Here is a 26,259-nt window from a genome sequence, read left to right as displayed (position 1 = left end):
CGGACTTGAGTTTGCTTCCGAAATTGTAAATAATAACATTGGCTGTTAATGCTTTGATGATTAAACTGTTTATGATAGCCATGCAGAAGAGAAACAATCCAAGCTGAAGTCAAACGAGCGCCAAAGATATTATTGGGAAAATAGCAGTGGCTATAACACTGCCAAAACGTTGTAATTATTTATTTATTTATTTCAATTTTGGGAGGGTGGAAGTGTGAGGGGTGGGCGGGGCAGTGCACCAATTCTGAAGAATCACTAAACATTTAAGTTGTTAATAATATACAAGCATGAGCCTGCTCTGACTTTATTTGTTGTTTCTGTGCTTTTGTTATGCATACAAATATTGTAAGCCATTGCTTTGTATATTTGTAAAGTAATTAAATATAGTCAACTTCAAAATTAAAATAATCGACAGATGATTTGTTGGACATTAAGATGTAATGTAGAAAGAAAAATAAACGTGATTTTTACGTAATATGTCTGGAAAACATGTTTTGATTTTTTTGTACTCTGCAAAATAAATCTCGACTACGTCCTTTGATTTGCTCAAAATGACTATAAACCGTCTTGACTTGCTATCAAAACTAAAAATATATGTACTCAACATCCGTTAAGATTAACAAATGCCTACTTTGGAGATATTAGAAGAACGCCACGAGTAATCATTTAAAGTTTCACATTCTGCTTCAGACCTCCACAAACGGCAAGTCGTCGTTTTTCTTCGCTATCATTTATTTGCAACTCCACATTGTAAAAAAATGTTGTTTGGACTAAAAATGTCAACGCAAGAAACAATAACATTTTAATAAGAAAATTAAGTCGTTTTGCTGTTATTAAAATGGCTTTCCCGCATTTCACAATAAAAAAAAAACAAGAGTTGTCACAACTAATTTTACCTGGAATTGACAACCCCCCCCACACTTAAAGAATAAAACTCCACCCATCAAATTGTCTTGGAGCAAACAGCTTTTTTTTGCCGGACATTTACGTGCAATAAGACAAAAAATAAATAAAAAAGAAAGAAAAAGCTGCAATGTCGAAAAGCATCAAACTCGTACCACAGCTTCGTTCCACGAGAAAGCAGCAGCCAAGGCAGGCAGCGTGTGTGCTGCCTGATATCAGGCTGGTCCCCGCCTCACTCGTGACAGCTTGCAACCGTGATGGGACCCCATGGGAACCGGGAGCGGATTCACTAACCTGCCGGTGTCTGGGACCGACGCGCGCCTCCAATCTGGTGGTCACATGGTGTGTGTGTGCGTGTGTGTGTGTGTTAGATTATTAGGGGCTGTCGAGGCCGTCGCGGGGCAAACTGTTGTGCAGTTAAAAGTGCGCACAATGGTTTTGCATGCCTGTTAAGGTGAAAAGAGCACACAATGGCAACCGGCTCGCCTTGAAGTTTGACTTCATGCTGGTGCATATTGTTGGCAATTACCAGGGACTATTAGATGGTTATTGTGCTTTAAGTGCTGACAGCAAGACGGCGAGGCCTTGGTGGTTATCTAAAAATAATACGTTTTTGTTTGGGGCGTCAGTATTTTTTAATGCACAGAATAAAAACATTAGATCACAGTATTTATTCAACAAAATTCAAAATGCAAGAGTGAATTATTTAATAATGTATCGAGACAAGAAGGCATCGCGAAAAAAATCCCCACTCAGCATGAATAAATAACAAAAACGTAAAATGTATTTTTGACGTCACTTATTTTCGTTATTTCTGTTGTCTCGCCATACTTTCTTTGGAAATTATGATAATTGGGGAACGGCGGAGATGAAACCGGTGCGTGGAGGAAGCAAAAACCATTCAGCCAAAGGAGGAAAAGCAGTTCCTCGTAATAACCCCATTAGAAGCCTCATCAATGATGTAATGAAAGCAAACAGTGTGAAAATTGCCTGTAAACACTTGGATCGGAGTCTCCTGATGAATCCACTGTCTCTTTTATCAAAGTGAGGATGAGCCCGGTAGGGGACGTCAGAAGGAGGGGGCTGCTGGGGGCGTGCGGGGAGGTCCACCGTCAGCCAATCAAGGCGTGTCACAGGGGACTCACGTGGACCAGACGCTCTTAAAACCTATAGCTCCTGACTTTTCCTCAACTTCCGTTTTTCACCACTTCCTCCCTTCTCGCCTTAGTTGGGACTATTTAACCCACTTTACTGCAATTTCGGCGCACCCGCACGCTTCACGTTTGCGCGCTGGCATTTCTTCACTCCACGTGCGTCGTGCGTTCAGCCTGCTAAAGAATGAGACGAGTTGACCCAGTGATCCATCTGGTGCCTGTCCATGGTGCTGAACCGGCTTCCTGAGTCTTTTTTTTCCTCCGGGCTCCAGGCGTGAAATCGTCCGAGTTGTGCGTGATCGAAGAAATCCAATTGGACGCCCGAACTGGATGGACGACGCCAGGGACTACTTGGGATAACATATGAATATATGATTATACTCATGCAAGGACATTTCCCGGACCGCATTGAAGAAATATAAACTTGTCCCAAATACCAAATGGTAGTTTGAGGCGCGCCCCCGCCCGTCCGCCCCTGGTCAAGACGATGGAGGCGTCCGCTAACGGCTCCAGTTTCGGCATCGACTCGCTGCTCTCCCACAGGCCCGGAAGTCCGCTGTCCAAGGGGGACAGCCTGGCGGGGGAGTGCCGCTCGCCTCTGGAGTTCAGCCCCAGATCCGACGTGGAAAGCGGCTGCTCGTCGCCGCCCTCGCCCAGGCGCGAGTGCGCCGACGAGCTGGCCCCGAGGCCCGGACACGGCGTCGGCCTGCCGCCTCACCTGCAGCACGGCCCCGGGATCTCGGCAGGGTCCCAGCAGAGGACCATGACCTCGTCTTTCCTCATTAGAGACATTCTGGCGGACTGTAAGCCGCTGGCCGCCTGCGCGCCGTACTCGAGTAATGGACAACCCACGCAGGAGGCCGGCAGACTTGCTGCTAAGATTGCGGACGACTTTATGGAGAAAATCCACAGTAACTCGTCGTCGGACAGCGAATATAAAGGTGAGAAAAAACACATATAAACACACGCACACACAGACGCACGCACCCACACACACACACGCACACGTGGATTTTGAATACGTGCATAAGTAAATAGAATCACTACTTTACTGCTCCATATACCTCCTTGTGTTTACTTATTTTCTGTCTTCATTTTTAATAATAATAATAATAATAATAATAATAATAAAGAAATAATTCAAAATTGTTTTTTTAAACACGAAATAAAATGAAACACTATAACTGCACAGAATATAATACACATTACATAATACTGAGATGGACGAACAATTTAAAATTCAAATTGGAATTAATTATATTTTAGAACTTATTACAGACGTAATTTCTGTCCAAATTTGAACATATTCAGGATGTCAAAGGTCATCCTCAATTTGACACGCAATATTTTGCTTCATACATGGGGCGTGGCCGCTGGTACATTTTAATTGAAAATAGCGCATTTCCGAAATTAATAAATCACAACAAAAAGAACAGTTGGACTTTTTTTTCCAAACCGTCAATTTGTTTTTGTTAAAGCGAGAGGCTGCTGGTTTTTAAGTAATAAACAACAACGTGTTTTGCTTTATATTATATTTATATTACTGCTGCAGTATAAGCAAAAAAAGTACACATACATAATAATAAGCCAAAAAGAAATTGTGATCGCTCTTTTTACAGTACTGTATTGCTCTTGTGTTGTATTTCACACAGATGACATATGCTTATAGAAGCAGACGGGCAAAACGGGTGTGTGCGTGTGTGGAGGAGCACAAGAGTGGAATATAGATACAAATCATGAAAGCTCGATCTGTTTCCAATCATGTCAGCTGTAACAGACGTGTCACCACGCACTCACACTTCAATGAAGCGGCTGGTGGAATCAAGTCCACTGCTGCAGGCTACACCGCAATTACCACACACACGCACACACACGCGCGCGCGCACGCACACACACGTTTTAAGAAAATGGGAACCCAAAATAGGTACTAACAAATATAAATTAATCTGAGCAAATAATTCTTATAACAATACAATCGCATTATGAAGCTGTCGCCGTCCCCTTGAGTGATCGTCGATATTCACAATCACGTCTTGAATGTGTTGTGTTCGTGTCATGATTGACGGAAGAAGCCCACGGCGAGCCCTCTCCACGCGAGCTTTTGATTCCCCACCAAGTCTCCTCCTCTAATATATCAGGGAATTTGATGCAATTTGTCCGCGCCACTAATCACATTTGCTGGCACTCAAGGCCGAGCGGCTCTTGATTTCCACCCATTTCCACGCTCGTGTGAAGTTCCCGCGGACTCACTGGTCCTTTCCCTGGTGACTCAATTAGGCGGATTATTGTGCTGCTGCTTGCTTGAGACGACCCCAAAAAGATTCCACCCCCTCGACTTTTTTTTCCCTTTCTTTTTGTGTGTTAAAATCAAAGTGCTCGCCCTGACATGACTCCATGCAGCAGGGGGATGCTGACGTAAAAAAAGGAACGTCCATTGAAGGCTGAATATCAGAAGAATTTTGCATTAAATTTTATCAAGATAAAACGCATTTGCTCAAGGACTAGTAAACATTAAAAATATATAATCTACAGAAATTGTTAGGTTAGGGTTGAATGACAATTTCTAACATTGCAAATGAAAAATAATTCAACGAGATAAAGGAATGTTAAAAAAATACACGTCGAACTAATGAGGCAATACAAGAGGACTGAAAAAATAATATAACCAAAGAAATCCAGTGCAATGATAATAATAGGGTCACGTAGAAATATTTCCTAATTATAAAGTTAAAAAAAATAATAATAAATTCCCTCCAAATCAACGAGCGTGCGCAACAAATAATCAACATTTCGATCGAGATGTTCAGTCTCCTCCATTTGCCCACCAGTGAAAGAGGAAGGTGACAGGGAGATCTCCAGCAGCAGAGATAGCCCCCAGGTCCGGCTCAAGAAGCCCCGAAAAGCCCGGACGGCCTTCACGGACCACCAACTGGCGCAACTGGAGCGCAGCTTTGAGCGCCAAAAGTACTTGAGCGTGCAGGACCGGATGGAGCTGGCCGCCTCGCTCAACCTCACCGACACGCAAGTCAAGACCTGGTACCAGAACCGAAGGTATGTGCCGCTCCGGAAAATAGTACACACTGTCACAAAATGTTGGGTGAAATAAAAAATTTTAAACTGGGTAATTCAACAAAAAGTTTTGCTGTTGTGAGAATTGCATTTCCTGCATTTCACAAGAAAAGAAAAAAGAATCGACAGAGCGGTTGTTCCTTTCCTTGAATCCCAAATTGAAGATAAAAGTGGAAACAACTGCTTGCGTTGCCGTAAATATCAATTTTACATTTTCTAGTTTTTCCAACTCCAACGACAGTTTGAGGCCTCCGTGCTTTTTAATTTACAGACAATGATTGGGTCGTGACATATTCTATTATGTGATTTTTTAAAAAAAATATATAAATGCCAAAATAGCTTTTCCATATCGTGTTAGCTTGAGCGTGAATTTGTCCGCAGTTTCGCGTCCCGGGCATCTAAATGTCATAAATAAATACAAAAACAACACTTTGGCCTCTGAATAATGCATGCTTTGCATGTGTGTGTATCAATAATTCAAAGAAGCCACTATATCTCCTCAATTATCTTTAATATGAATTATTCACCTGCGCCGAGTGGACGCCGACGTGTTTGGGTGTGAATACAAGAGGCGGCTTGAGACTAAAGATAAGGAAAAAAAAGAAAAGAAAAGAAAAAAAAGAAAAAAGAACGGCCCCGATTTTTAATTAGTCATTAAAGTGTTTTCTGCACCCGCTGAGAGATGACCAGTACAAGTGCTCATTTTGATTTTTTTTCTCTTGCTGCAGGACCAAATGGAAGCGTCAGACAGCGGTGGGACTGGAACTCTTGGCCGAGGCTGGCAACTACTCGGCCCTGCAAAGGATGTTCCCGTCACCCTACTTCTACCCGCAGAGCCTGGTGTCCAACCTGGACCCGGGGGCTGCGCTCTACCTGTACAGGGGCCCCTCGGCGCCCCCACCTAGCCTGCAGAGGCCCCTGGTGCCCCGCATCTTGCTGCACGGCCTGCAGGGGGGCAGCGAGCCGCCGCCCCCGCCTCTGCCACCCATGTCCGGTGTGCTCTCCAGGCCCGCCCAGCAGCGGTGAGCCGGACTTCCGGAGAAAAGCAAAAATAAAGACACCGCGAAAAACAAAACGACAAAAAAAAAGAAACGAAAAGATTAGAAAAGCGAACTCATTTGGAGCTTATATGGTGCGAATGGGAGACGTGGAGGCAACTTTTCACCTCGGGGAAGCATCTCTTCTTTTTTTGGGTGGGGGGGCTTATTTATGGCTTATTTATATTTCTGTATAAATCAAAAGGCTCTAAGTTATGTATTTATTTAAATGCATTCTGTATTTTTTAAACATGTCCGCGCCGTTATACATGCTGGTTCTTTCATTCTATTAAATGCCACCTCGAATATTGTTGTTGTTGTTGTTGCTTTTTTAAAAAAACATAATTTTATTATTGCGACGACCCCAAACGGATCCTTCTATTGTTTTAATTTTACAATTTGCTTTCTCGGAAATTATTAACTTGACTTGACGTGTAAAAAACTGTAAATAAGAATATTTTAGATCGCATTGGACAGAGCTGACTTTTCTTTTATTTCTTACTTTCTTTTTCTGGAGTCCTTTCACACCCCGGCGATGCAGTTTATAGAGTTACAGATTGACCAATCCGAGTATAATTTACAGGTGTTCAATTATGGAAATCTTTCGATATGATTTTTTTGCCTACATCACTCCAGTTACTTGCTTTCCTCAAATTCTTTTTTTATTTAGTTTTTTTTACCCCCCCTTCTCCAAATGATGGGAGCCGAGTGCACCTGTGGTACAAGCAGCCTGTTGATTGCTTTAGATGTATTTGAACAGACGTTGTGATATTTTTTTTTTTATATGTTATTTCATATGAAGCCGTAATAACTTAACTGTTCTCCTCTCATGGTGAAAAAAAAGTAACATTGCAGATGCAAGCTTGTGGAGTGGTTCTCGTTTCTCTTCCGTTCCTCGAGTTCCTTTCTGGTGAAATTTACAGCAGGCGGTATATAGGATGGGCCATTTGATGTAAAAAAATACTTTTATAAATGTGGAAATAAAAGTCTTTGATTTAATCGTGTGACTATACTTATTTAGCAATACATGTAAATGTTATAAACTGCGAGCATGAAACAACTTAAGGAACCAACATAAAAGAATATACCAAAAAATATTTATTCAACTTAAAAAAATAGAACAGTTTTTTTTTAATCCAACACAACTTTAACATTTATTCAGCGTGTATCAATTTGCTTTATCATAATTATGTTTTTTTTTGTCTCAGCGGTTGGCAGCGCCGATTAAAAAAAAAAATAACACGCCAGGACATTTTGCAGTAATTAAATAAGTCGACATGACAGACTATCAAGAAGAAACCAAATAGAAATATACAATTTGGATATATTAAATCGAGAAGATTCTGAGACTTGGCTGTCAGCGTTATGATCCATTTTTAAATCAAGTGGGACACGTGTCAAAGGTGCAGCTCTAATTAAACTTCCGTTCAGAATAAACATTGCGGAGGATTGGGAGTCCAAAACACTTTCCACTCGTTTGATTTGACAGCTCATTTATTTCACGTCCGCTTAAGTGCGTTCAACGAAGGGCAATGTCCATATACGAGCGATCAGCACTGGATTTCTTTCTCTCTCCCTCTCTCCCTGTCAATTTCAATATTTGGATTTGTAATTTGAGACTTAAGCTGTGTAAAGGGTAAAATAAAAAAATATTTTACAACACATACAAAATGAGAATATTAAGAGAAAATGACTTTTTTGGGGGGTTATTGCAAGTTTCTCTGATTTTGCGAAATCGGAAAACCTATTCATTTGTCTCTGGTCTTAATTTTCTGTTTCAGGACGAATTAAAGACAGCATGGACAGTAAAAAAAGAAGGGGGGAAAGAAAAGTTAAACTCAAAATTTCAATGCAACAAAATTCGATAGAATTTTAAGTTGAGTAACAACAACAACAAAAAGTAATGCTGTTGTGAAAGCTATCTTTACCGTATTTTCAACAAAGGAATACGAGTTGACGGGAAAAATAGTCCCTTGTATTAACACCCCCCCCCCACCCCACCCCTCAACTTAGAAACAACTAAGCACATTGTTTTGGAGGGAACAACTCGCTTGCTTTGTTGCGCTAGAGTTGCCATAAATGTCAACAATTCATATTTTAAAGTTGTTACAACTTAAATTCATGTTTTAGCCCCCCCTCTAAAAACACCCAACAGTGGCACCACCGCTTGGTTTTCCATAAACAATGCACCAGATGAAATATTAATGCCATGTGCGCAATTGTTTAAGTGTCCTAAATGATCCCATTTGGAAATTGATTGTTTCCATCCTCCCCTTCGCGGAGGCTGCTGGATGATCGCTGCTGTTTCCAAGGCCGGCACAACAGCTGCTGAGCGGCCTTGGAGCTGACTGCAGGCCGGGGATCAGCGTGCAGGGGACAGCTGGTCAGCGGTGCCGCTTTCTCCTCCCCCCCACCCCCCCATCCTCCTCCTCCGCATAATCATTTTCCTTCCTCCTGATCCTACTGAACCCCCCCCCCCCCCCCCCGCTCCTCCTCACCCCCAATACGAGTCTGCGTGCTGTCCCCGACTTCTTTTGGAGGTCAAATCAGTTCAGATGCTGACGGGAGAGCCGATGTTACCGATGAGAACAAAAGACTTTAATAGGTTTTAATTGAAAGTCGATAATGGCTTTGATATAGGGAGCACCCCCCTCCCCCCCTCCCCACGCCACCCCGCCTGCTGACGTCCACGCATGGCACCTGTTCTGCGGGGGCTCTTCATGCACTTAGCGGTCGTCCGCAGCCTCGCCACCGTGAAATATCAGACTGACGGCCTGATAACTGGCGCGTTTATGAAGCGGAAAATTGCATTAAAAATACAGTGACGGCTTGGCCTGCGTGGACTGAGTGAACAGGAGGGGGAATGAAACACCTCCCAACTTGCCAAAAGATCATTACAGTCCCATCAGAGCAATCCGTTTCTGATTCACATAATGACCAATAAAAGGTTATTCTTGAAAGTCTACAGCTAGGGAAGAAAAAAAAATCCCCGCGTGTCTTGTTGGGCGACTTCCCCCCCCCCCCCACCCCTTCTTTCCTTTGCATGTGAAAGGCTGGTGCTAAATCCCACGGCTCTTCCCACGGATTGTCCCCGGCTCAGGGTTAATGAAGTGCGGATAGAGTCTCGTTGAGCTCCCGACATGTGGAAAAAAAGAAAAAAGAAAAGGAAAAAGGAAACAAAGAATGAAAGAAGCAAACTATCAGTGACTTTTCCTAATCCGGATGATTTTTAACCATAATGATACTTTGAAAAAGCCCGTTGACGAAAATAAAATCTGGTGTTAATGTGTTTCAACAATCAGACAAATCCAATGCATATAGTTAATTAACATTTATGGTTAAAACAAATATTCAGTTCAAATAACCAATAATCATTTCACATACATTTGTCGCACCTTATTGAGAAAAAAATAAAAACGGGTTTCAAATAAAATAACATTTACAATGCCTTGAGTTAAATGTGATCATGTTCAAATCACACATACTGTGCCAGTAAAAACTGAGGATCTTTGCGGTATATGTATTTATTTATTTTAATTGATTTTTTTTTTTTTTTGCAGATGGAGGTAATTGTAAAAATCTGTATTGTGGAACTAATGAAAGTCATCTAATTGTGCATGGGTACCTAAATTTATTGGCCAGTGTATTTGAATGTACCTTTATTATGATGAGGTCACATTAAATCAGTGTAGCTTATTTATTTCCTGCTTGTAACATGCACTCGAGCTTTGGTAATAGCATGAGGTCACGAACAATTTTCAAGTACGACTCACTGTGTAAATTGTTCGTTTTTTTTAAGTTGGGCTACCTGTCAGTGACCGTACCATTCCACTCCAAATTCCTTTGTGAGTGACACTCGAACCCTCGACCTCTGAACTGAGCCACTGCTGACATAAAAACAAAAGACTCCAGTTCAAGTTATTCAAGAAAACATCCAACCGAATGTCAAATCTCCTTCTACATAAACTGAAATGTTTAGCACTAATGGCTCAAACTTTTCCTCATCATGCAATTTTTTTTTTTGAAACATCTTCAAAAATGCTTGCCTTCATGTTGCTTTAAAACAAGAGTGCTAAAGAGGAGCCCAGTGGCCAACAGAGTGAGCTTTAAGAAGATGAAGAAGATGATGAAGTAGAAGCAAGTGGAAATGATGGCAGAGCTCGAGAAGCCCATCCTTGCCTGAAGGTACATCGGCCCGTGAGGAGAGGAGGAGGAGGCGAGACTTGCAGACTGCAGGCGAGATAACCCCGCTAATCATTTGCCCAATATGACGGGCTGCAACTACAACTTGGGTCAGGGGCGCGGGGATTGACATCCCAATCTGGGCAAATAATGAAAGCTTTCCTCTCGGATCAGACGGAGGGTTGGCGATGGAGCGAGAAGGCGGGAGAGGAGCAATGGAGGAGGACCTGCTGCTTCACAGACCTGAAATCACTCATTTTACAGATGCACTACTTGTGGTAGCATGACGACTCGGAGCATTAATTTGAATTTAAGACCAAACCCTATGGCATTTAAATATTTCATTTACAAGTGACAGTGTGTAAACGACAATTTTTTTGGTATATGTAGAATGCTGTTCAAGTTTAATCCTAAAAGACAAAAAATATTTTAGCAGGATTAATATATATATATATATATATATATATATATATTAATCCTGCTAAGATATTTTTATATATAATTTCTACACTGGCAGACTCGGACTAAACTATTGTTCAAAAGTGCGGCAGGTCACCAAATGTCTGACATGACCGTCAAGTCAGCACAATATTATTCAGAGCACTCCTTGGCAATCTTCCGTCAAATGACAGCGCATAGCGGAGAGTAAAAAGAAGCCATAAAGAAACGGATTGAAAAAGAGTCTTGACAGGATGTTTCCACCAGCGGCGGGTAATGAAAACTGTGTCGCTCTCAGCAGGGGTCCGGTGTAAGCTATATCCACATCAGATGACAGAGATTATTCAATCAATAAATTGTTGTTACCACAGGCCTCGCTGCTCGCTCATACTGGAGCGTGACCAGCCTCTTCAACCAGATGACATGGCAAAAAAAAATAAAAAATACCCCTGAGACCCGGACCTCCTGATACTAGCTAGCGGTTGAAACGACCCTGGGACCAGATCACAACCTGAAACAACAAATACATCTGCACCAGCTGAGCATGGATGAATTATAAGGCAGTACTCTTCGCTGATTAGTCATAATGCTGAGTTAAATGGAAGTTAAATTATTTGATTCTGATACCAATATTTTTTAAATATAAATTTTATAATATTTGCGGCTTTTGTTTGGAAATATTCTTCTATGCCGTTTGAGCACGGAGAAATGTTTGCTTCCCATTTTAATTTACACTGCAACCTCTTTAGGCACCAAGCTACTTTAGCCAGAACTGCCCTCTGCTGGTTTTTGCCAAGGCGTAAAACACCCGACATGGACAATATTCCTAGTAATCAAATATTGATAAACACCATGACTCGAAGGAATAAACACAAAATATCATACACGCAGACGAAAAGCCTCAACCCGTTTTCAGGAAACACGATACATTTTGAGTCAGATCCGAACAAATTAATTTTTAAGGAATTCCATTAAAAATTTACAAAAGGATGACGATTACCAAATGCCGGTACACTATAAACAGAAGCTAACTACCTATGTATTGTACGAATTGAATTGTTCTGCATTGAGTTAGACTTCTCAGTTGAAAGCCAAATTATTCCTTGGCAGTAGAGTTGCAACAGAATTCAGTGAGAGCAAAATAAATGAGGGAAAAAAAACACTTGGGGTTTATTTGGATGCTAAACATTGAAACAGAGCAACATAACAGCCTGATAGTACAAAAGTGTTAATACTGTATATATATATATATATATATATATATATATATATATATGTGTGTGTATGAGAGCGTGAAAGAGAGATATTAGCAGCCTATTAGCGCACAATATTAACGCACAATATTTGGCCACAAGAGTGTTACATTTTCATCAGTATAGATAGTGCGCATATAAGATGTCACTATTATTTTGGGCAAAAAGGTGAAAAAGTAAGTATGGAAATTCGCTGAACTTTTCAGGAAAACATTACATCATAAAACAGCACGACATAAACGTAATATCACCCTCAGTACAATTTCAAGTGAGGCTTGGCTGCTTGCTGCCAAACTTTAATTTATTGCCTATCTATTTGAACAGCATATAGTGTTTGCAAATTTAACTATTTTGACTGTGAAATTGTGGACATCATTGGATTAAAAAAATCTATATAAAGCAAAGACCAGAGAACTAAAATAGAAAATAATCTCATTTAATCATTCTAACTTTATTTTTTACTCTTCATGAAGCAAGTGAAGCCACGTATCACCTGATCTCCCCCCACCCCTCGCCCGTTGCATATTAATTGCCACACAGTCGGTGAATAGGTTGAAAAGCTTAACGCATCCAACTGGTCAGCCCTAAATCTATTTTTAAGTGTGCTACATTAAAAGGGAAGAGGCAGTTTCTTGCGCAACCTCGGGGGTCACTCAGCAGAGCCACGGGGAGGCCCCTCACCTCATAAACATAAAGGCAGGAGAAGTCATCAATAAATGATGAGGGGTGGTATACATGTATTTTTAACAGCGCTTCCGTGTGATGTCTGGCAGCTCTCTCATACTTTGTCTCCTGGTAGAGGGCAGAGAGCAGAGAAGGACCACGCATTTTTGAAACGGCCTCCCTCCGCCCGTTCAGGGGTGGTGGGCTTGTCAAGGCAGTGTGGTGGGGGCTGTTTAGGTAGTTTGAGTTAAAGGATCAAATCAGTCATGTCAGTCAAGCAACAAGTTCTCACTAGTGGTCGTACGCCTCGACTCATGAGGAACGCGGGATTGCATACCACACATTTAAAATATGAACTGCCCTGATTTGCGTACATATTTTATCAGTGTGGTAAGGCAGCAACCCAACATAGCCTACCTAGTCCAGTCCGGTTTTTTAAAAAATCAGCCTTCCTTGGAGAGTTAATTCAATGGCTAATTTGTTAGAGGGTGTGAAAATATTTAATGGTGCAGTTCTGGGAAAAGTCCAGCGATGTTACCAAGTAGAGTTGTCGTAGAGGTAATGGGAAGTTAGTTTACAACAAAAAAAGAGCACAGCAACATTTACAAAGTCATTTTCAAGTGCTCTGTTTTGCCACGCCGCATGGAGCACTCGGGTCGGAAAGAAAGTGAAGTATCAGTAATGTCGAGAGGGCAACATTGTGGTTTCCGCCAGCGAGAAGGTGGTTGATGTTGTTTGTAGCCTACAGGCGAGTGAGCAAAAGAGAGAGAGACAGACAGAGAGAGAGAGAGGTTGGCAGAAGGAGGGAAAAACAACCTCGGCTTCAGTTACAAATTAAAAAGGATCACTAGATTATTGTCGGCGACGAGGACTGGGTCACATTCAAAGTCTGCTGAGATAGCTCCGTCTTATCTGTGACTTTATTGAGGATGAGCAATATAGAAAATTTATATTTTTAAGTATAGTTATCATGGAACAGGCAGCAGAGCACTTCAATGAGTTAGTGTTTTTTTTTTCCCCACAAAAACTGGCATTTGAAAAGGGGTGTGTAGACTTTTTAGAGCCACGGCATATACTTTGTGTATTTTTTCCTGTGTAAAACATTTCCCCTGGTTGAAAAAAAAGCTGTAAGAAAACATACATTAGAAAAGGTTGCATTTTTGTTGAATAATACAATACAAGTGTGATAGCCATTTCCATTATATGCGATGGGGAAAATTGTTTCTGAATTGAAGATCAAACATGCCACAATGTCATATTCAAAATTGCAGTGTGCTGATAATATTAGGCATTTGGGAGTATTCTAGTTGTCTTTTGTTAAGATCTCAGGAACACTTTTGATTTGGAAAATTTGGAAATTTAAATAAAATCTGGGAACATTATAATTGGAAGTACACTGCGATGTGCTAGAGTATACTACTATATTGGTGTGTGTGTGTTCTTGTAGGGTGTCAGGTGTGCTTGTCTTGGGGTTAGAACCAGACACATTGAAGAATCCGTCAAAAGGACCGGTTGGGGACCTAAAGGGGGGGGCAAAGATCCCCTAATTGGACAAGTGAGCCCGGTGGCCGTGAAGCCGAGTGCGACGAAGACAATCTACCTTGGTGACCACTCCTTGACATGCCATTTGCCTCCGAGGACCCCCAGGGCTGGCCGAAACAGCTGCCCGACACGGCGATAACTCCAGGCCAAGACGAGGACCTCGGGCTAACAAGCGCATAACGACAGACGGGAGGAGACAGCGAGAGAGGGGGACGACGCAACAAAAGTCGCAATCGAGCCAGAAGTCACCAGGGAAAGCAGTTGCGCTCGTGCAGGCACTCCTCGTCCCGTTTGAAAGTGGCTTCACAAACGCGCGCGGAAGCATGAGATCTCACACTGCCGAGCGGGTGGCTTTAATCTGCGTGGTTTTCCTGCCTTGCTCGCTATCCTATTGCTCATTTCATCATCAGACAAAGTGACACCGATATATTTACATGGCGCAGCGGAGGAATTTGGAGGCATGTTGCCTGGGAGATCAGAGGCCTGGTTTATAGAATCCAGGTAGCACAAACAAACAGCATCCTAGGCCCCTGGCTCCTCTCTCACACACACACACACACACACTCATGCGCACAAACGCCACGCCGATATACACCTGAGTGCAGGAATACACACTCGCCCAGTTTTGAAGTTTGTCTGGAGTGGCAACCCAAATAAAGAGTGTGAAGCGTGATGCCAGCAAGGAGAGAAAAGCAGCTTCAAACGCTTATCAATACAATTGGCTGCGCCAGACGCAGCAGTTTAACCTCTTTAGCGCTCCGACTGAACGAGGCGCCTTCTCGGGAAGCCGCCTTCAGTGGTTGTCGTCTTCACAGAGACGCGTCGGGCCTGATGGGTACTGAGAGTCCCACTTGAACAGCGCAAGCCGATGCCTGCTTTAACAGTCCCCAAACTCATAATAAGACCCGGAGAAAACACAACAAATTCTCCCGCTTGCTGGAGCACTGTTAAAAAGAAACACACACACACACACACACACACACACACACTAGTTATGATGCGCAGAAGAAATTTGCAAAGCGGGAAATAGTGATTCAAGCGCCTCTTCACAACAGATGTCCCAAGTTAGCCTCTTTATGGGAATCAACTTTTCCTGACTGCTCTCACAACATTTTTTTTTCTTTCCCAGTTTCCTCTTATACACTGAGAGGGACAAACACGAGGAGCCATACCGAATAATTCTAACACATTTGTAAACACTGACAGTGTACAAAGATAAACAGGCGTCCTATAAAAATCCGCACCGTCAAATATTTTTATGCAGCGCTGTAGCAGGATTTAAAATGTCCAACTCTATCCTGCCTGGTGGGCTTTTAGAATCCGCCGTTATGTCGAATCAATTGAAAATCAGTACATCAGTAATCAAACAAATTCATGAGAAAGGTCAGGTGGGCGTTGCTACCAATGTGTGGGTACCTTTGTTATAATAATAAAGAAAACACTTTTTTTTTTAATTCACTTTTGTTTAGTTTCTTAGGACAAGTTTAAAGGTTTTTATTTTTTGCTTCTTTTTAGTTTACTTTTAGTATTAGCTTTAGTTTTTTTTTCTTTCAGATATGTAGTGTTTGTCAAGTGCAAGACAATCAGTAGGAATACAATGGATTGAACGAATCCTACCACTTTTATTCACCCCCTTTACTGTGGCTTTAAAAAGAGCGTTGCAACTGACCGTGGTGTACAGAACCAGCTGAATTCATCTTGAAACCAAAACTAGGGCGGATGTCAAAATTCTGTTTGCCGTATAACACCAAAACAGCCATAACAATGCATGATAAGACGCAATCCCTCAAATAATTCTCTTCATGGCTGCTAGAAAACGACCAACACTGTATCACTGTCTATACAATAATCCAATCAACTGCCCACAACGCCATCATCTTTTGTATTGAAATCCTCACATCCAGAGGAGTAAAAAAGAAATTCAGAGAAGGAATATTGCAGCCTGCCAACCGCCATCCGGGCTTGAATCTGGCATGCAATCAGGCTGGCGAGGCCTCAGCGGCAGCCCTCCTGCACCCCTTGATCCTGAGCAGAGGCGGGTCTCAGTGGAGCCATGGGTGCCAAGACGCTGCCATCCAGAACCTGGAAGCATCAGCCTCCAGGCGGCACATGCATGTGCAATGCATGAGTGTGTGCGCGCAGGCAAGCTTTTCGCTATGACACGCCATATATACGCATCGGATGTAGCCACGATGACAATATCAACATGTGCGGCTGCCTGCCTCATCTTCAGTCACAATGAACCGCAGGTACTGAAACTTTTCTTTTTTGGGGTGGGGAGGGGTTTTTTTTTCTGACAATTTGCAGCCTGTTGTTGGGTCCAGACTGCATTGTGACGTGAAAACAACAGCTGCATATGTTTTAAACACAATACCACTGAATTTGTACTGGGCATTTGAACCCGCAGAGCTGCTGTCTCTGGCAAACCCGCTTGAGCAAGTAAAGGGGGAGGTGGCAAAAGAGAGTAATTGGTGTGGCTATTAACTCGTTCACCACCAGCCTGGTAAAAAAAAAAAAAAATGGATCGTTGACGTCTTTAGCCGTCAATGGTAGTAAATGAGTTAACTGTGTGGGTTGGCGGAAAGCTGGCTGAAGTGGCAACCGCCATTGCAAACAAGGGAGCTCTTCCTTGTCGAGAAAAATGCTCCAAACATGATGAAAAGGATGATGGCGGAAGATAAGGCCACAAAGAACTATTGTACAAAGTCCGGCCTCCATGTACACACACAGTTAAATCACCTGCTTTTTTTTTTTTTTTTTTTACTTCTGATACTTTTATCACTTTAGATTAAGCTCCCCTCAAAGCTATTAATTCTAAGCCGTCAAGTTTACTGGCTGTACATGCCTTCCTTTTCCACTTCCACTCTAGGAGAGAAGCTTCGCCAAGGGGAAAAGGCAAAGAGTAACTTATTGTTTTTATATGAGATCTATTCCCCTGCTGTTCTGGTCAATAATGACTTGGTATATCAGTGACTGCCTTGCTATTTGCACTGTTTTCGCTGTGTTTTCTCTGCCCGTGATTGAGCGGAGCTATTTTCGTGCGCGGAGAGAGGCGGTAGAGGACCAGTGAGGCTAACGTCTGTTTGATCAAAGTTTATGTGAAATTTCCTGAGGCCACTGGGGGAGCCGCTGTTTATGAACTGTAATAAAAAGAGTCATTTTGACAGTGTGACCCTGGCACACAGGAGGGGAGGGGCATGAGGATTTGGATATGTCTCAAGATTTTGCAAGGGGGGTGGAGCTCAGAGAGCAAAGATGGAGAAGAGTAACGGAAACATGACGACGCTAATAAGCCAAGTATTGCTCGATATCATGACATATGTCGTCGAGGCTTTTAATGATCCAATCGACAGTTGCGTTTGTTGTCGTGGCCAAAAGATTAATGAAACACTTCCAATTCAATTTCTGATTCCCCTCATGCAGCTGGATCCACTTTGTCCCCAACTATTCTCTTCTCATTTGAATACAATGCATTGTAAATGAGAAATTTGAACGTGCACTCTGTCGCAAATTGCTCTCGTACGGGAGGACCAAAGAGAGAATAACAGTGCGGATGTTAATGTCGCGGGCTCAAGCAATATAATGAAAATGAAAGCGGAGTCAATAAATAGAAGGATATAAATATCAACCTTTGAGAGAATCAAATATTGTTGACCTTTTGCTAAGTCGATAGTGTAATCCTCCGTGCCCCCGGCAACCTACACAGACACTTGAGCGCTATCACAGATGTAATGAAGATGATTTGCTCTGGATGGAACGCCTACAGATGGACTAAAGTGAACTAAATGGTAGGTTCACGATATCAAGTGACTAATAACACACTAGATTTCAAAATAAAACGCTATTTCCGAATGGATTATTCTCGCTCAGATGTTTTGTTTAAAGCACAGTAGGACATCTTGAGGTCCAATACGAGGACTCATGATGAAACACGATTGTAGTTAGAAACAGTTTTTCCGTTCGGAAATAGTGGAAATAGAAATGATCCTTTCCAGGGCCAAAGTGTCGCCATTGTTCGATTCTCAACGGTTAGGTCAGGGCCAAAAATGGACAACGGTAGCAACAGGGAGCAAAAAATTAAAAGTTCAATTAATTTAGTTAATTTCCTTCGACTTCTTTGTTTGTCAGTCAGAGTACTACTTTGACTGGCTACATTCCGTTCACGTCATAGTCCACGGCCTTCAATGTTGTCGGCTTTCCCGACACCGCACAAAGGTTTTAACAAATAATAAAATCCTAAAAAATGTACAGGTAGCGAGTAAGGGACGCCAGAAGAGGAGTTTTGTTCTCTCTATTACAAGTACCAGTCAAGAGGCGAGCAGCAGCATTTGGGACCAACTGGAGACGCTTGATGGAGGATCGGCTGACTTAAAAATAAAGCGCATTGCAGTCATCCGGCCCAGAAGTGACGAAGGAATGAATTAGTGTTTCAAAGTTCTGTTTAGAAAGGAGCTCTCTGAATGTAATGTAACTATACTACTCAAAGGTCTTTTACAAAGAAAATAATTCAAAAAAAAAAAGTGAGGCAAAAAGGGAAGTGGAGTGTATTTCATCAGTAGACGCAATCAAGCATGTAGGAACAGAGTCACGCTGCGCCTCTCTGCTACTGCTTTTCAAAATAAAGCTCAACCCCGGTCAGCCAAACAGTAGCAGAAAGCACGGCGTGATCCGAGGAAGCTTTGCTCCAGTCTGAGATTCATCAGAGGTTTCATAAAATCAATGCAGCACGCTGTAAGAAAGATCACAGCAAACACCAGAGACCCATCAGCGATAATCGCCTTCTCGACACCAACGGGGGGGGAAAAAAAACCTGTCAGGAATGGCGAATTACAGTTGTAGAGACTGAAACACATGAGACAGTGATCTGAAATGTACATAGCGTCATTTCCTGACACTTTTCTTGTTAGACTGAAGCCTTAAATGGGCATAAACCGGAAATTTCAGACCTGGTGGCAGATTCTGACTCTTGTATGAATACATACAATATCCATCACACACTTACCGGGGTCTTCTGTGGCCGTCACACACGCATATGGGCATGCGCGTGGACTCGCACACACGTACACGCACGTGCACACAGGCACACTTGACTCACGGGCAGGCGTAGGATTATTGAGGTTGTCTCAAAAAGGAATAATAAAGTAGGTTCTTAAGATTTTAATAAGAATAAAATGAAACAGTAACCATCGAGGGGCCAGCAGGGTTAATCCTTTCTATATTACTGAAAATAAAAAAGGATAAAAACAGGCATCAGGGCAGAGTTACAGCGAGAGGGAGGGGGACTAGGGGGAGGAGAATGGGACATGAAAGCGAAAGAAAGAAAAGGAAATAGAGATGGTCATCTGCGAGAAGTAGAACCAGTTAAAAGAATCTTACACGGAATAAAATGTGATCTGAAATTTTGTCCATCAGATTAACACGGTCCTCTATTTTCTGTCGCACATGGCCGAAGATGACACTGTTTGACTGTGTTGAGAATTGATGAAAGCACGGCCCATTCAGGAGCATCTTCCCAATGTCAAAGCACGTGCGCCGGCAGCAGCAGATGGCATGAAACAGTTGGCAAGAGTGAGCGAGCGTGAATATCTGTTTACTAATAACCCTTTAATTACTTCAGATGGGCAACGGGATCAAACATCGGCAGCCACACAGGAATTAGCCTTAAATGAGACTGGACTGACATGGTGGGCGAACTCCTTATGTTGCCATAAAGACCTTCGCAGGGAGAAATGGCGCTGAGGAAAACTGTTATTGACCCAAAGTTGATTAAAAATTCTCTTTTTTTCCCCCCGCTAAGAACGATTTATGCGTAATCGAACAACACAGCATATGCTTTAATACTAACCTGAGAGGGAGCAATTAAGGATTCAGTGAAATGATCTAATTTTCTTTTTTTGGGGGGGGGGTTGTTGGTTAGCGTAAACAAACTAATGATTTTTAATATTATCATCAATGTCTTTATCTGCAAAGCTATTAAAGATAAGAAGTAAATTAGGATGCCACAAACCACAATCTGATAGTTTACACGCTATTAGCAATATTGAAAGACTAACAGTTTTGTTTCTGTTTATTGATTTCTGTTGGTTTTTTTAAGAGTGAAGAAGGTGCAAAAAAGCAATGCAGCAAAATTGTGGATCATATTCAAAAAGCAGTGCATACTGACCAATAAAAATTTATCTCACACAGTCCATAGTTACAAATGTACATCTTTCTTTTATCTTTCTTTTTCAATTTTTTTTGCTGTTTGTTTACCCAAAACAGCGTGGAAAAATTCATCGTCTTCCATATGTAAAATGCAAGAACGGCATTTCAACCGGTGCAAAGAGGCATATTTTGTACACTTAATACAGACGCCGGAGCTCATCTATTGCCTCGTTGAATGTTATGAAGCTGCTTCCGGAGCTCAATCCCAGCTGTGTGTGTAAATGTCATGAAAAATTCCTTAGCCTGCAACAATAACGCTCTGCTTCTCCATTTTGTTGCGCTCAAACCCACCTTTTGGGCGAGCATGCTACAACACTGCGCAGCAGCCAACCTCCTTTACGCCTTTCATTACATGAACGGCGAGTGCATGCCGTTCGTCTGCCGCTGCCCTTTTCCTACGTGCGTGCTTCCAGAGAGAGCATACATTTTAATGACGGGACCTTTAATTTCCAACAGCGGTGAGGTGGGAGGAAAATAAATTGCTGTTCAAAAGGAGATAATACTCCTGGCATTGCGAGATGGGGCAGCTGTGTGGCGATCAGTGCTAAGCTGAGCCCAACCTGTATAAATTAAGATATAAATAGCCTCATCGAGGGTTGTGCTTGAGTGCTGCAGAACAGGCTTACTATATGCATATAGGTGTGTGCGTCCTCTGAGGGAAAGGAGCAATCACATGTCCGGAGTACAAGTTAGTTAAGGACAGTCCTGTGTGTCTACGTGTGTGTACGTGTGTGTGGCCCTGTGTGCACATACTTGTGACAGAGCGCTCGGCAAAGCTAAATCCCACTCAAGTGTAAGGCAAACAGTGGTGGTGGTGTGTGGTTATTGTATTTTCTTTGCTCGGATCCCAGTAAAGATCTCCAGGCCTGCGCTGCCTGTCGCCACGGCCATCCTGCCATCAGGGGCCAGCTTCGCTCTGCAGCCAGAGCCTTGGCTCAGAACCCACAAGGAAATTAAAAGGGGATTAAGGCTGGCGGACACTTTGTGGCCGCTTACTTATATGTGTGTGTGTGTGAGTGTGTGCGCGTGTTGTGGAGGATGGTTGGTGTGGCAGAGTGGGGTGGGGCTTGGTAAGGACTTTGGGTACGAGTCCGGCAAAGGTTCAAAACAACGTTGCAATACATACGTTGGCTCTAAAAAGTCTACACACCCCTGTTTAAATGCTAAATATTTGTGACAGAAAAAATGAGACAAGATAAATGATTTAAAAATATCAACACATTTTTAAACATTACTGCAGAGCCTTGGATTTATAGAAATTCACTTCCTGAACAATTTGTCTTAATTTCTTAATTTTTATAATTACGTCAGGAACCTTACACATTCATGAGACAGTTTAATTATATGCCATTAATTTTGTTAAATAATTAATTGCCCAAAATTCCATAATTCATTTTGATTCATTGCATTTTAAGTACTATTTTTGTGAAGCCGGTAACATTTATTACTTTAATATCGTGAAATAAAAGTCACCAAATATGAAAAAAAATCACCAAATAAGAAATATGAAGTATGTTTTAATTCAAAGACGGTTCCGATAGCTTTCATTGACCCTCGAATGCGATCTAAACGGAGTCATCTGTACAGGCATTTTTCTTAGAAATAATTCTCAAAAATTAGACATTTATTGTAAGCCCAGTGGGAACTTGAGCAGGGTGTTGTTCTGAGATGATGTACACCTAATATGGTATACTGTATTTGAATTTGGATTAGCAAGAAATGCAAATTGTTTTTCAAGTAAATAAAAGTGTTAACTGAGTTAAAATATTTAAATGCATTAAAATGTTTTTAAATTGCTCTCGAGTTAATTTTGCCAGGCCTAATATAAAGGCGAGTGTTATGACAGTGATAACGTAGTGCCGTAAATATCACCGTTCACACGTGTTTAAGGTTTTTTTTTTGTAAGTGAATGAAATATTTACCCGCACCTGATCCTATTTATGGGATGCGACCAATGCGACCATCTGGGAGCAGTCTGGCCTTCAAGCATAATGTCGCCACCACCATGTTTCACTGGAAGTTTGGTGTTTTAGGGTGATGAATGGTGTTGTTTTTACACCATTTGGAATTCAGGCCCAAAGTTTCATCACACCATAACACATTTTGGGAGATGTTGGTATGGTGTTATTTAACCAAGGTTGAACTTGAGGTTGCAGGTTACTGGAAAAAGCTTTAACATTATTGATTTATTTTTCATGCGTTTTAATTTGTGTTCTAATTTACTGCTAATATATATTACACCAGATGCAAAGTGCTTTATTAAAGCAAAATAAAGTTGCATTGTATTGTATTGTATCTTGGCCTCATTTTTTATAACACTCAAAACCTGGCATTTTAACAGGGGTGTACATACTTTTTTTTTTTTATCCCCTGCACAAAGCGGATAGTAAAACTGCATCAAAGAACTCATGAACATATTTAGTTGATAAATGGATGTACACGTGAAAATAAACCATTTCTCAGGCTTGTCCCAAACGTTTCAGTTGTTAATGTTTTACAATTGATGTAATAAATAATTCGTTCGGACACTATATGGCATAACTTAAATAACAAACTGCAGATAAATACAATTGGAAAACAGAACACACACACAGCCGTCACAAATATACCATTTTGCGGCTGTAATAGCCAACAAAATCTTATTTCTAGCTCAAGACACTTGATTCGTTGTGTATTTGATGTGTGCTACATGATGTTGGCATTCGTGCATGCGCCGCAGCAAGGTGTCTGTGATTACGATGCGCATCAGGCAGCTTGGCTTTACTGTCTCTTTGTGTTAGAACTCAATATAATTGCTGCAGGGGAAACAAACTGTATGGACGCCAGTGTTTGGTCCGCTAATTAGCAGTTTGTATCTGTAATTAATAGGCATTACCAGTCAACAGGGCTCCCGCTCACTGGCCCCCACCAGCCTGTGACAGAAATCCAGGCGGTGTGACTCCCCCGCAATATCACACTGCTGAGCCTCAAGGAGACGATATTTCACTGATGCACTCAGCGGAAATCATTGGACACCATCTTGGTATTCCGATCAGACAGCAAGCAGCAGTTTTCAAAAGGATTCAGCAAGCATCATCCCAGTAGCTCGAATTATCGACGTCTTTAAGGAGTCCCACGTATATATTGATGAGATTCATTTTCAGGTCAACGCATTTATCTAAAACCCATGGATGGGTTAAATTAACGACACACTTTCATTGGAACTGTATTATGACGCAGGGCTATAGTAAAGAAAACAATTTGCTAGATTATGAATAGACAAGAGCTGCTAAACAACCATTGCGTCAGAACTGACAGTACCTACAATGCAATTACTGTGTTAAATATTAATTGTGGACAAAATGTCAAATCAATTACTAGATTAGGTTGACACTAGTAAGAGTTTTGGTTAGCGCACACTAAATGACATTTTTCTTGTAATCCTGCAAATGACATGGAAAGAAAATATCACTTAATAACTCGGGTGCATTCCGAAATATACAGAACTTTATTTGGGATTTAGTGCTAAGCAGTAAGAGGCTATTAAGATAAAGCAGTTTTAGCAGGAATCAGTTGTAGAGATACGGATTGTGCAGATTACCTCGAGAACATTAAAACACAGAAGAATGGGTAGGAGCAAATTGGCTCAAGACTCAGTCACATGGCTGATAAATAACGTCACATGCTAGTTAATCACATTTGAGTGTTTAATGTCACATCATCAGTGTGACCTTAGGTTTTCACCACTGATGTAAATAAATATGAGCAGAGCTGTCGCGAGCACAAAAAGGAGCGAGGTGTGGCCCGATGGCAAAGATATCACTTATCCCGAGCACAGTGGCACTCTGGCTTCCTCCAGGTCTGGTGTTAAATAGACTTGTCAGCACTGTCTCTCTGATTTCCCCCTTCACATGAGCAGCCAGTGAAAGCGCACATTGGCCGCTCGCCGCTGCTCCTTGCCGGCTGCCGGCCCGCATCTTGCCTGTAATTCATCAGCTGCGGAACACATTGGACCAGTCTCGGTCGAGCGCATGCCGCGATGCAGCGAAGTCAGCCAGCCAGCCAGCCAGCCCGCCGAGGAAGAGCGAAAAAAATAAAAGAATCAAATCACCTTCCAAAAGTCTGCAGTAGAGGACGGGGAGTGGGCCAGAATTTTATCTGAATGCCTCGGGCAGGAAAGTACGTTTGAACTTGAAGGTGTTTGTGTGGCAGTGTTTGTGCAAAAATAGAAGGAAAAAAAAGATGTAAGGGAAGTTCAGGTGGAAGGGTGACATCCTGGGGAGCACAACAAAGCCTCTGTTGCGCTTCAGGTGAGGGCAGAGAATTTGGGACACAAGGCAAGGATCTTTGGCACATGGGCATGAGCCACTGGCTAGCTCGCAGCGCTCTACTGAGTTGAAGGGCACTGCAACACTGACGGGACTGAGGGGCAGCGATGGGAGGGAGACCGAAAAAGGGACAACCAGGTTACTGGGAAGAAGAAAAAAACAAAAGTCCGTAAGTAAAGCAGCGGGGCGCTAAGCTCAAAGTGCTTAAGTATTTATTTGTAATGAATAATAACCACGGCACACTAACAAAGCACTTGTTTAATATGAAGAAGCCTCCAGAGGGGCGAGGATCTTTCCAGCAGACCTTTAACGGGGCGGCGGACTCAAAGGCGGGCTACGGGAAAATGCCGAAGCACCATAAACCTTCCACCTCCCATCTGCATTCAAAAACACTTTCCGTCCCTTTACACTGTCCATGCTGTCTCTGTGCTGAATAAAACATTAAACGCCATTCTGAGATATTAACCTACTTAATTAAAAAAAAAAAAAAAAAAGAGCTCCACGTTGTATGTCTATTTGGTTGGCGTTCAATGCTGCCCAGCTGTCACCACCAAGCCTGTAACCTAAATTATCCAGCGATGCACTTTCACTCCAGTTAAGGGAATAAGCACTCCTTAAACACTTCAAAAGGCTGCAGTTTTAATTCCCTACACTTCTTAAGTTCACTAATTATTCAATCTGGGTGATAATGAGTGCCTGTTCGACCTTGAGGATAATAATATTTCCCTTTTATGTCGGTGTTTAAAGTTTTCCAGGCTAATTTAGGAAAACATTGCTTAATCTTTCCGGAAAAAAGTAGCAAAACAGTGGGCTCAGAAAAACCTCAGATACCTGCTGCCAATTAAAGGGGGGTGGGGGGGACTGGCAAAGGGGTTCTACAACCATGGCTCTAACAGTCATAACCTCCTGTTCTAAAGATAAGCGCCAATCAGATCAGTGGGGATCTTTAACTGGGAACTAAAATGATTGCTTGGGAAAAAGCAGGACAGACGGGGGAAGTAAGCATGAAAAGGAATAACACGGTGGGAGGTAATGTGGACCTAAATGACTGTTTGAGTGCATGTGTGGCAGCAAGCTCATTGGTGATGGGCCTGAACGGAACCCAGACGGGTGCCCGCACTGAGACCCCACGCTTAATTGGCCACTCAAATGTTACCAATGTTGTCCCTTCCCAAAACGACTCAGAGGTGACACATGGCCAACGAGTGGGCGTACAAAGGAGCTTGTGGGGAGTGGAAATGGAGCAGAGGGTTTAGCACCTCCCGCAGACAAGTATTTTCTCTCCCTTAAGTTTTTTTTTTTGTTGTTTTTTGGACGTCACCTCTCAATGTGGCGACCAAGCAAAAAATGAACCTCCTCAAGAGATGGACGCATTGTATTGTTCTTGAACGCAAGGTTGCGCCTTCCCTGATCTTACTGTGAGAATGCGTGACAAATTTACGTCAAACGCCCCCGTCACTCACTTTGCAGAAGGCACTGCTTTTCATTTACAAAGACGAGGAATTCA

At 42.2% G+C, this 26,259-nt stretch overlaps 1 protein-coding gene and 1 long non-coding RNA gene across 3 annotated transcripts in view; one reads left to right on the top strand and one right to left on the bottom strand.

Annotated features, from left to right (window-relative positions):
• The window catches only part of LOC148319376 (uncharacterized), a 76,202-nt gene that overhangs the window by 2,237 nt on the left and 47,706 nt on the right, over nucleotides 1-26,259 (bottom strand). Inside the window, exon 3 of one of the 2 annotated variants that reach the window (XR_015839819.1) lies at nucleotides 24,398-24,894. The exons of the other annotated variant lie outside the window; for it this stretch is intronic. This is a non-coding gene — a long non-coding RNA (uncharacterized LOC148319376). Of the gene's footprint in view, nucleotides 1-24,397; nucleotides 24,895-26,259 lie in introns of those variants that run through there. 2 annotated transcript variants of the gene reach the window in all.
• Nucleotides 2,039-6,777, top strand: barhl1b (BarH like homeobox 1b). The gene is made up of 3 exons (XM_088282232.1): nucleotides 2,039-2,998; nucleotides 4,886-5,108; nucleotides 5,855-6,777. The coding sequence occupies exons 1-3, from the start codon at nucleotides 2,545-2,547 to the stop codon at nucleotides 6,150-6,152; spliced, it is 975 nt and encodes a 324-aa protein (XP_088138358.1). The 5' UTR covers nucleotides 2,039-2,544; the 3' UTR covers nucleotides 6,153-6,777.

The sequence above is a fragment of the Idiotropiscis lumnitzeri genome, chromosome 18 (assembly GCF_059441095.1).
Source record: "Idiotropiscis lumnitzeri isolate Australia: NSW breed Sydney's pygmy pipehorse chromosome 18, RoL_Ilum_1.0, whole genome shotgun sequence".
NCBI classification, from domain to species: domain Eukaryota; kingdom Metazoa; phylum Chordata; class Actinopteri; order Syngnathiformes; family Syngnathidae; genus Idiotropiscis; species Idiotropiscis lumnitzeri.
Note: the sequence above shows the minus strand (reverse complement) of the source record. Positions and strands in the feature narration are given on the sequence as shown.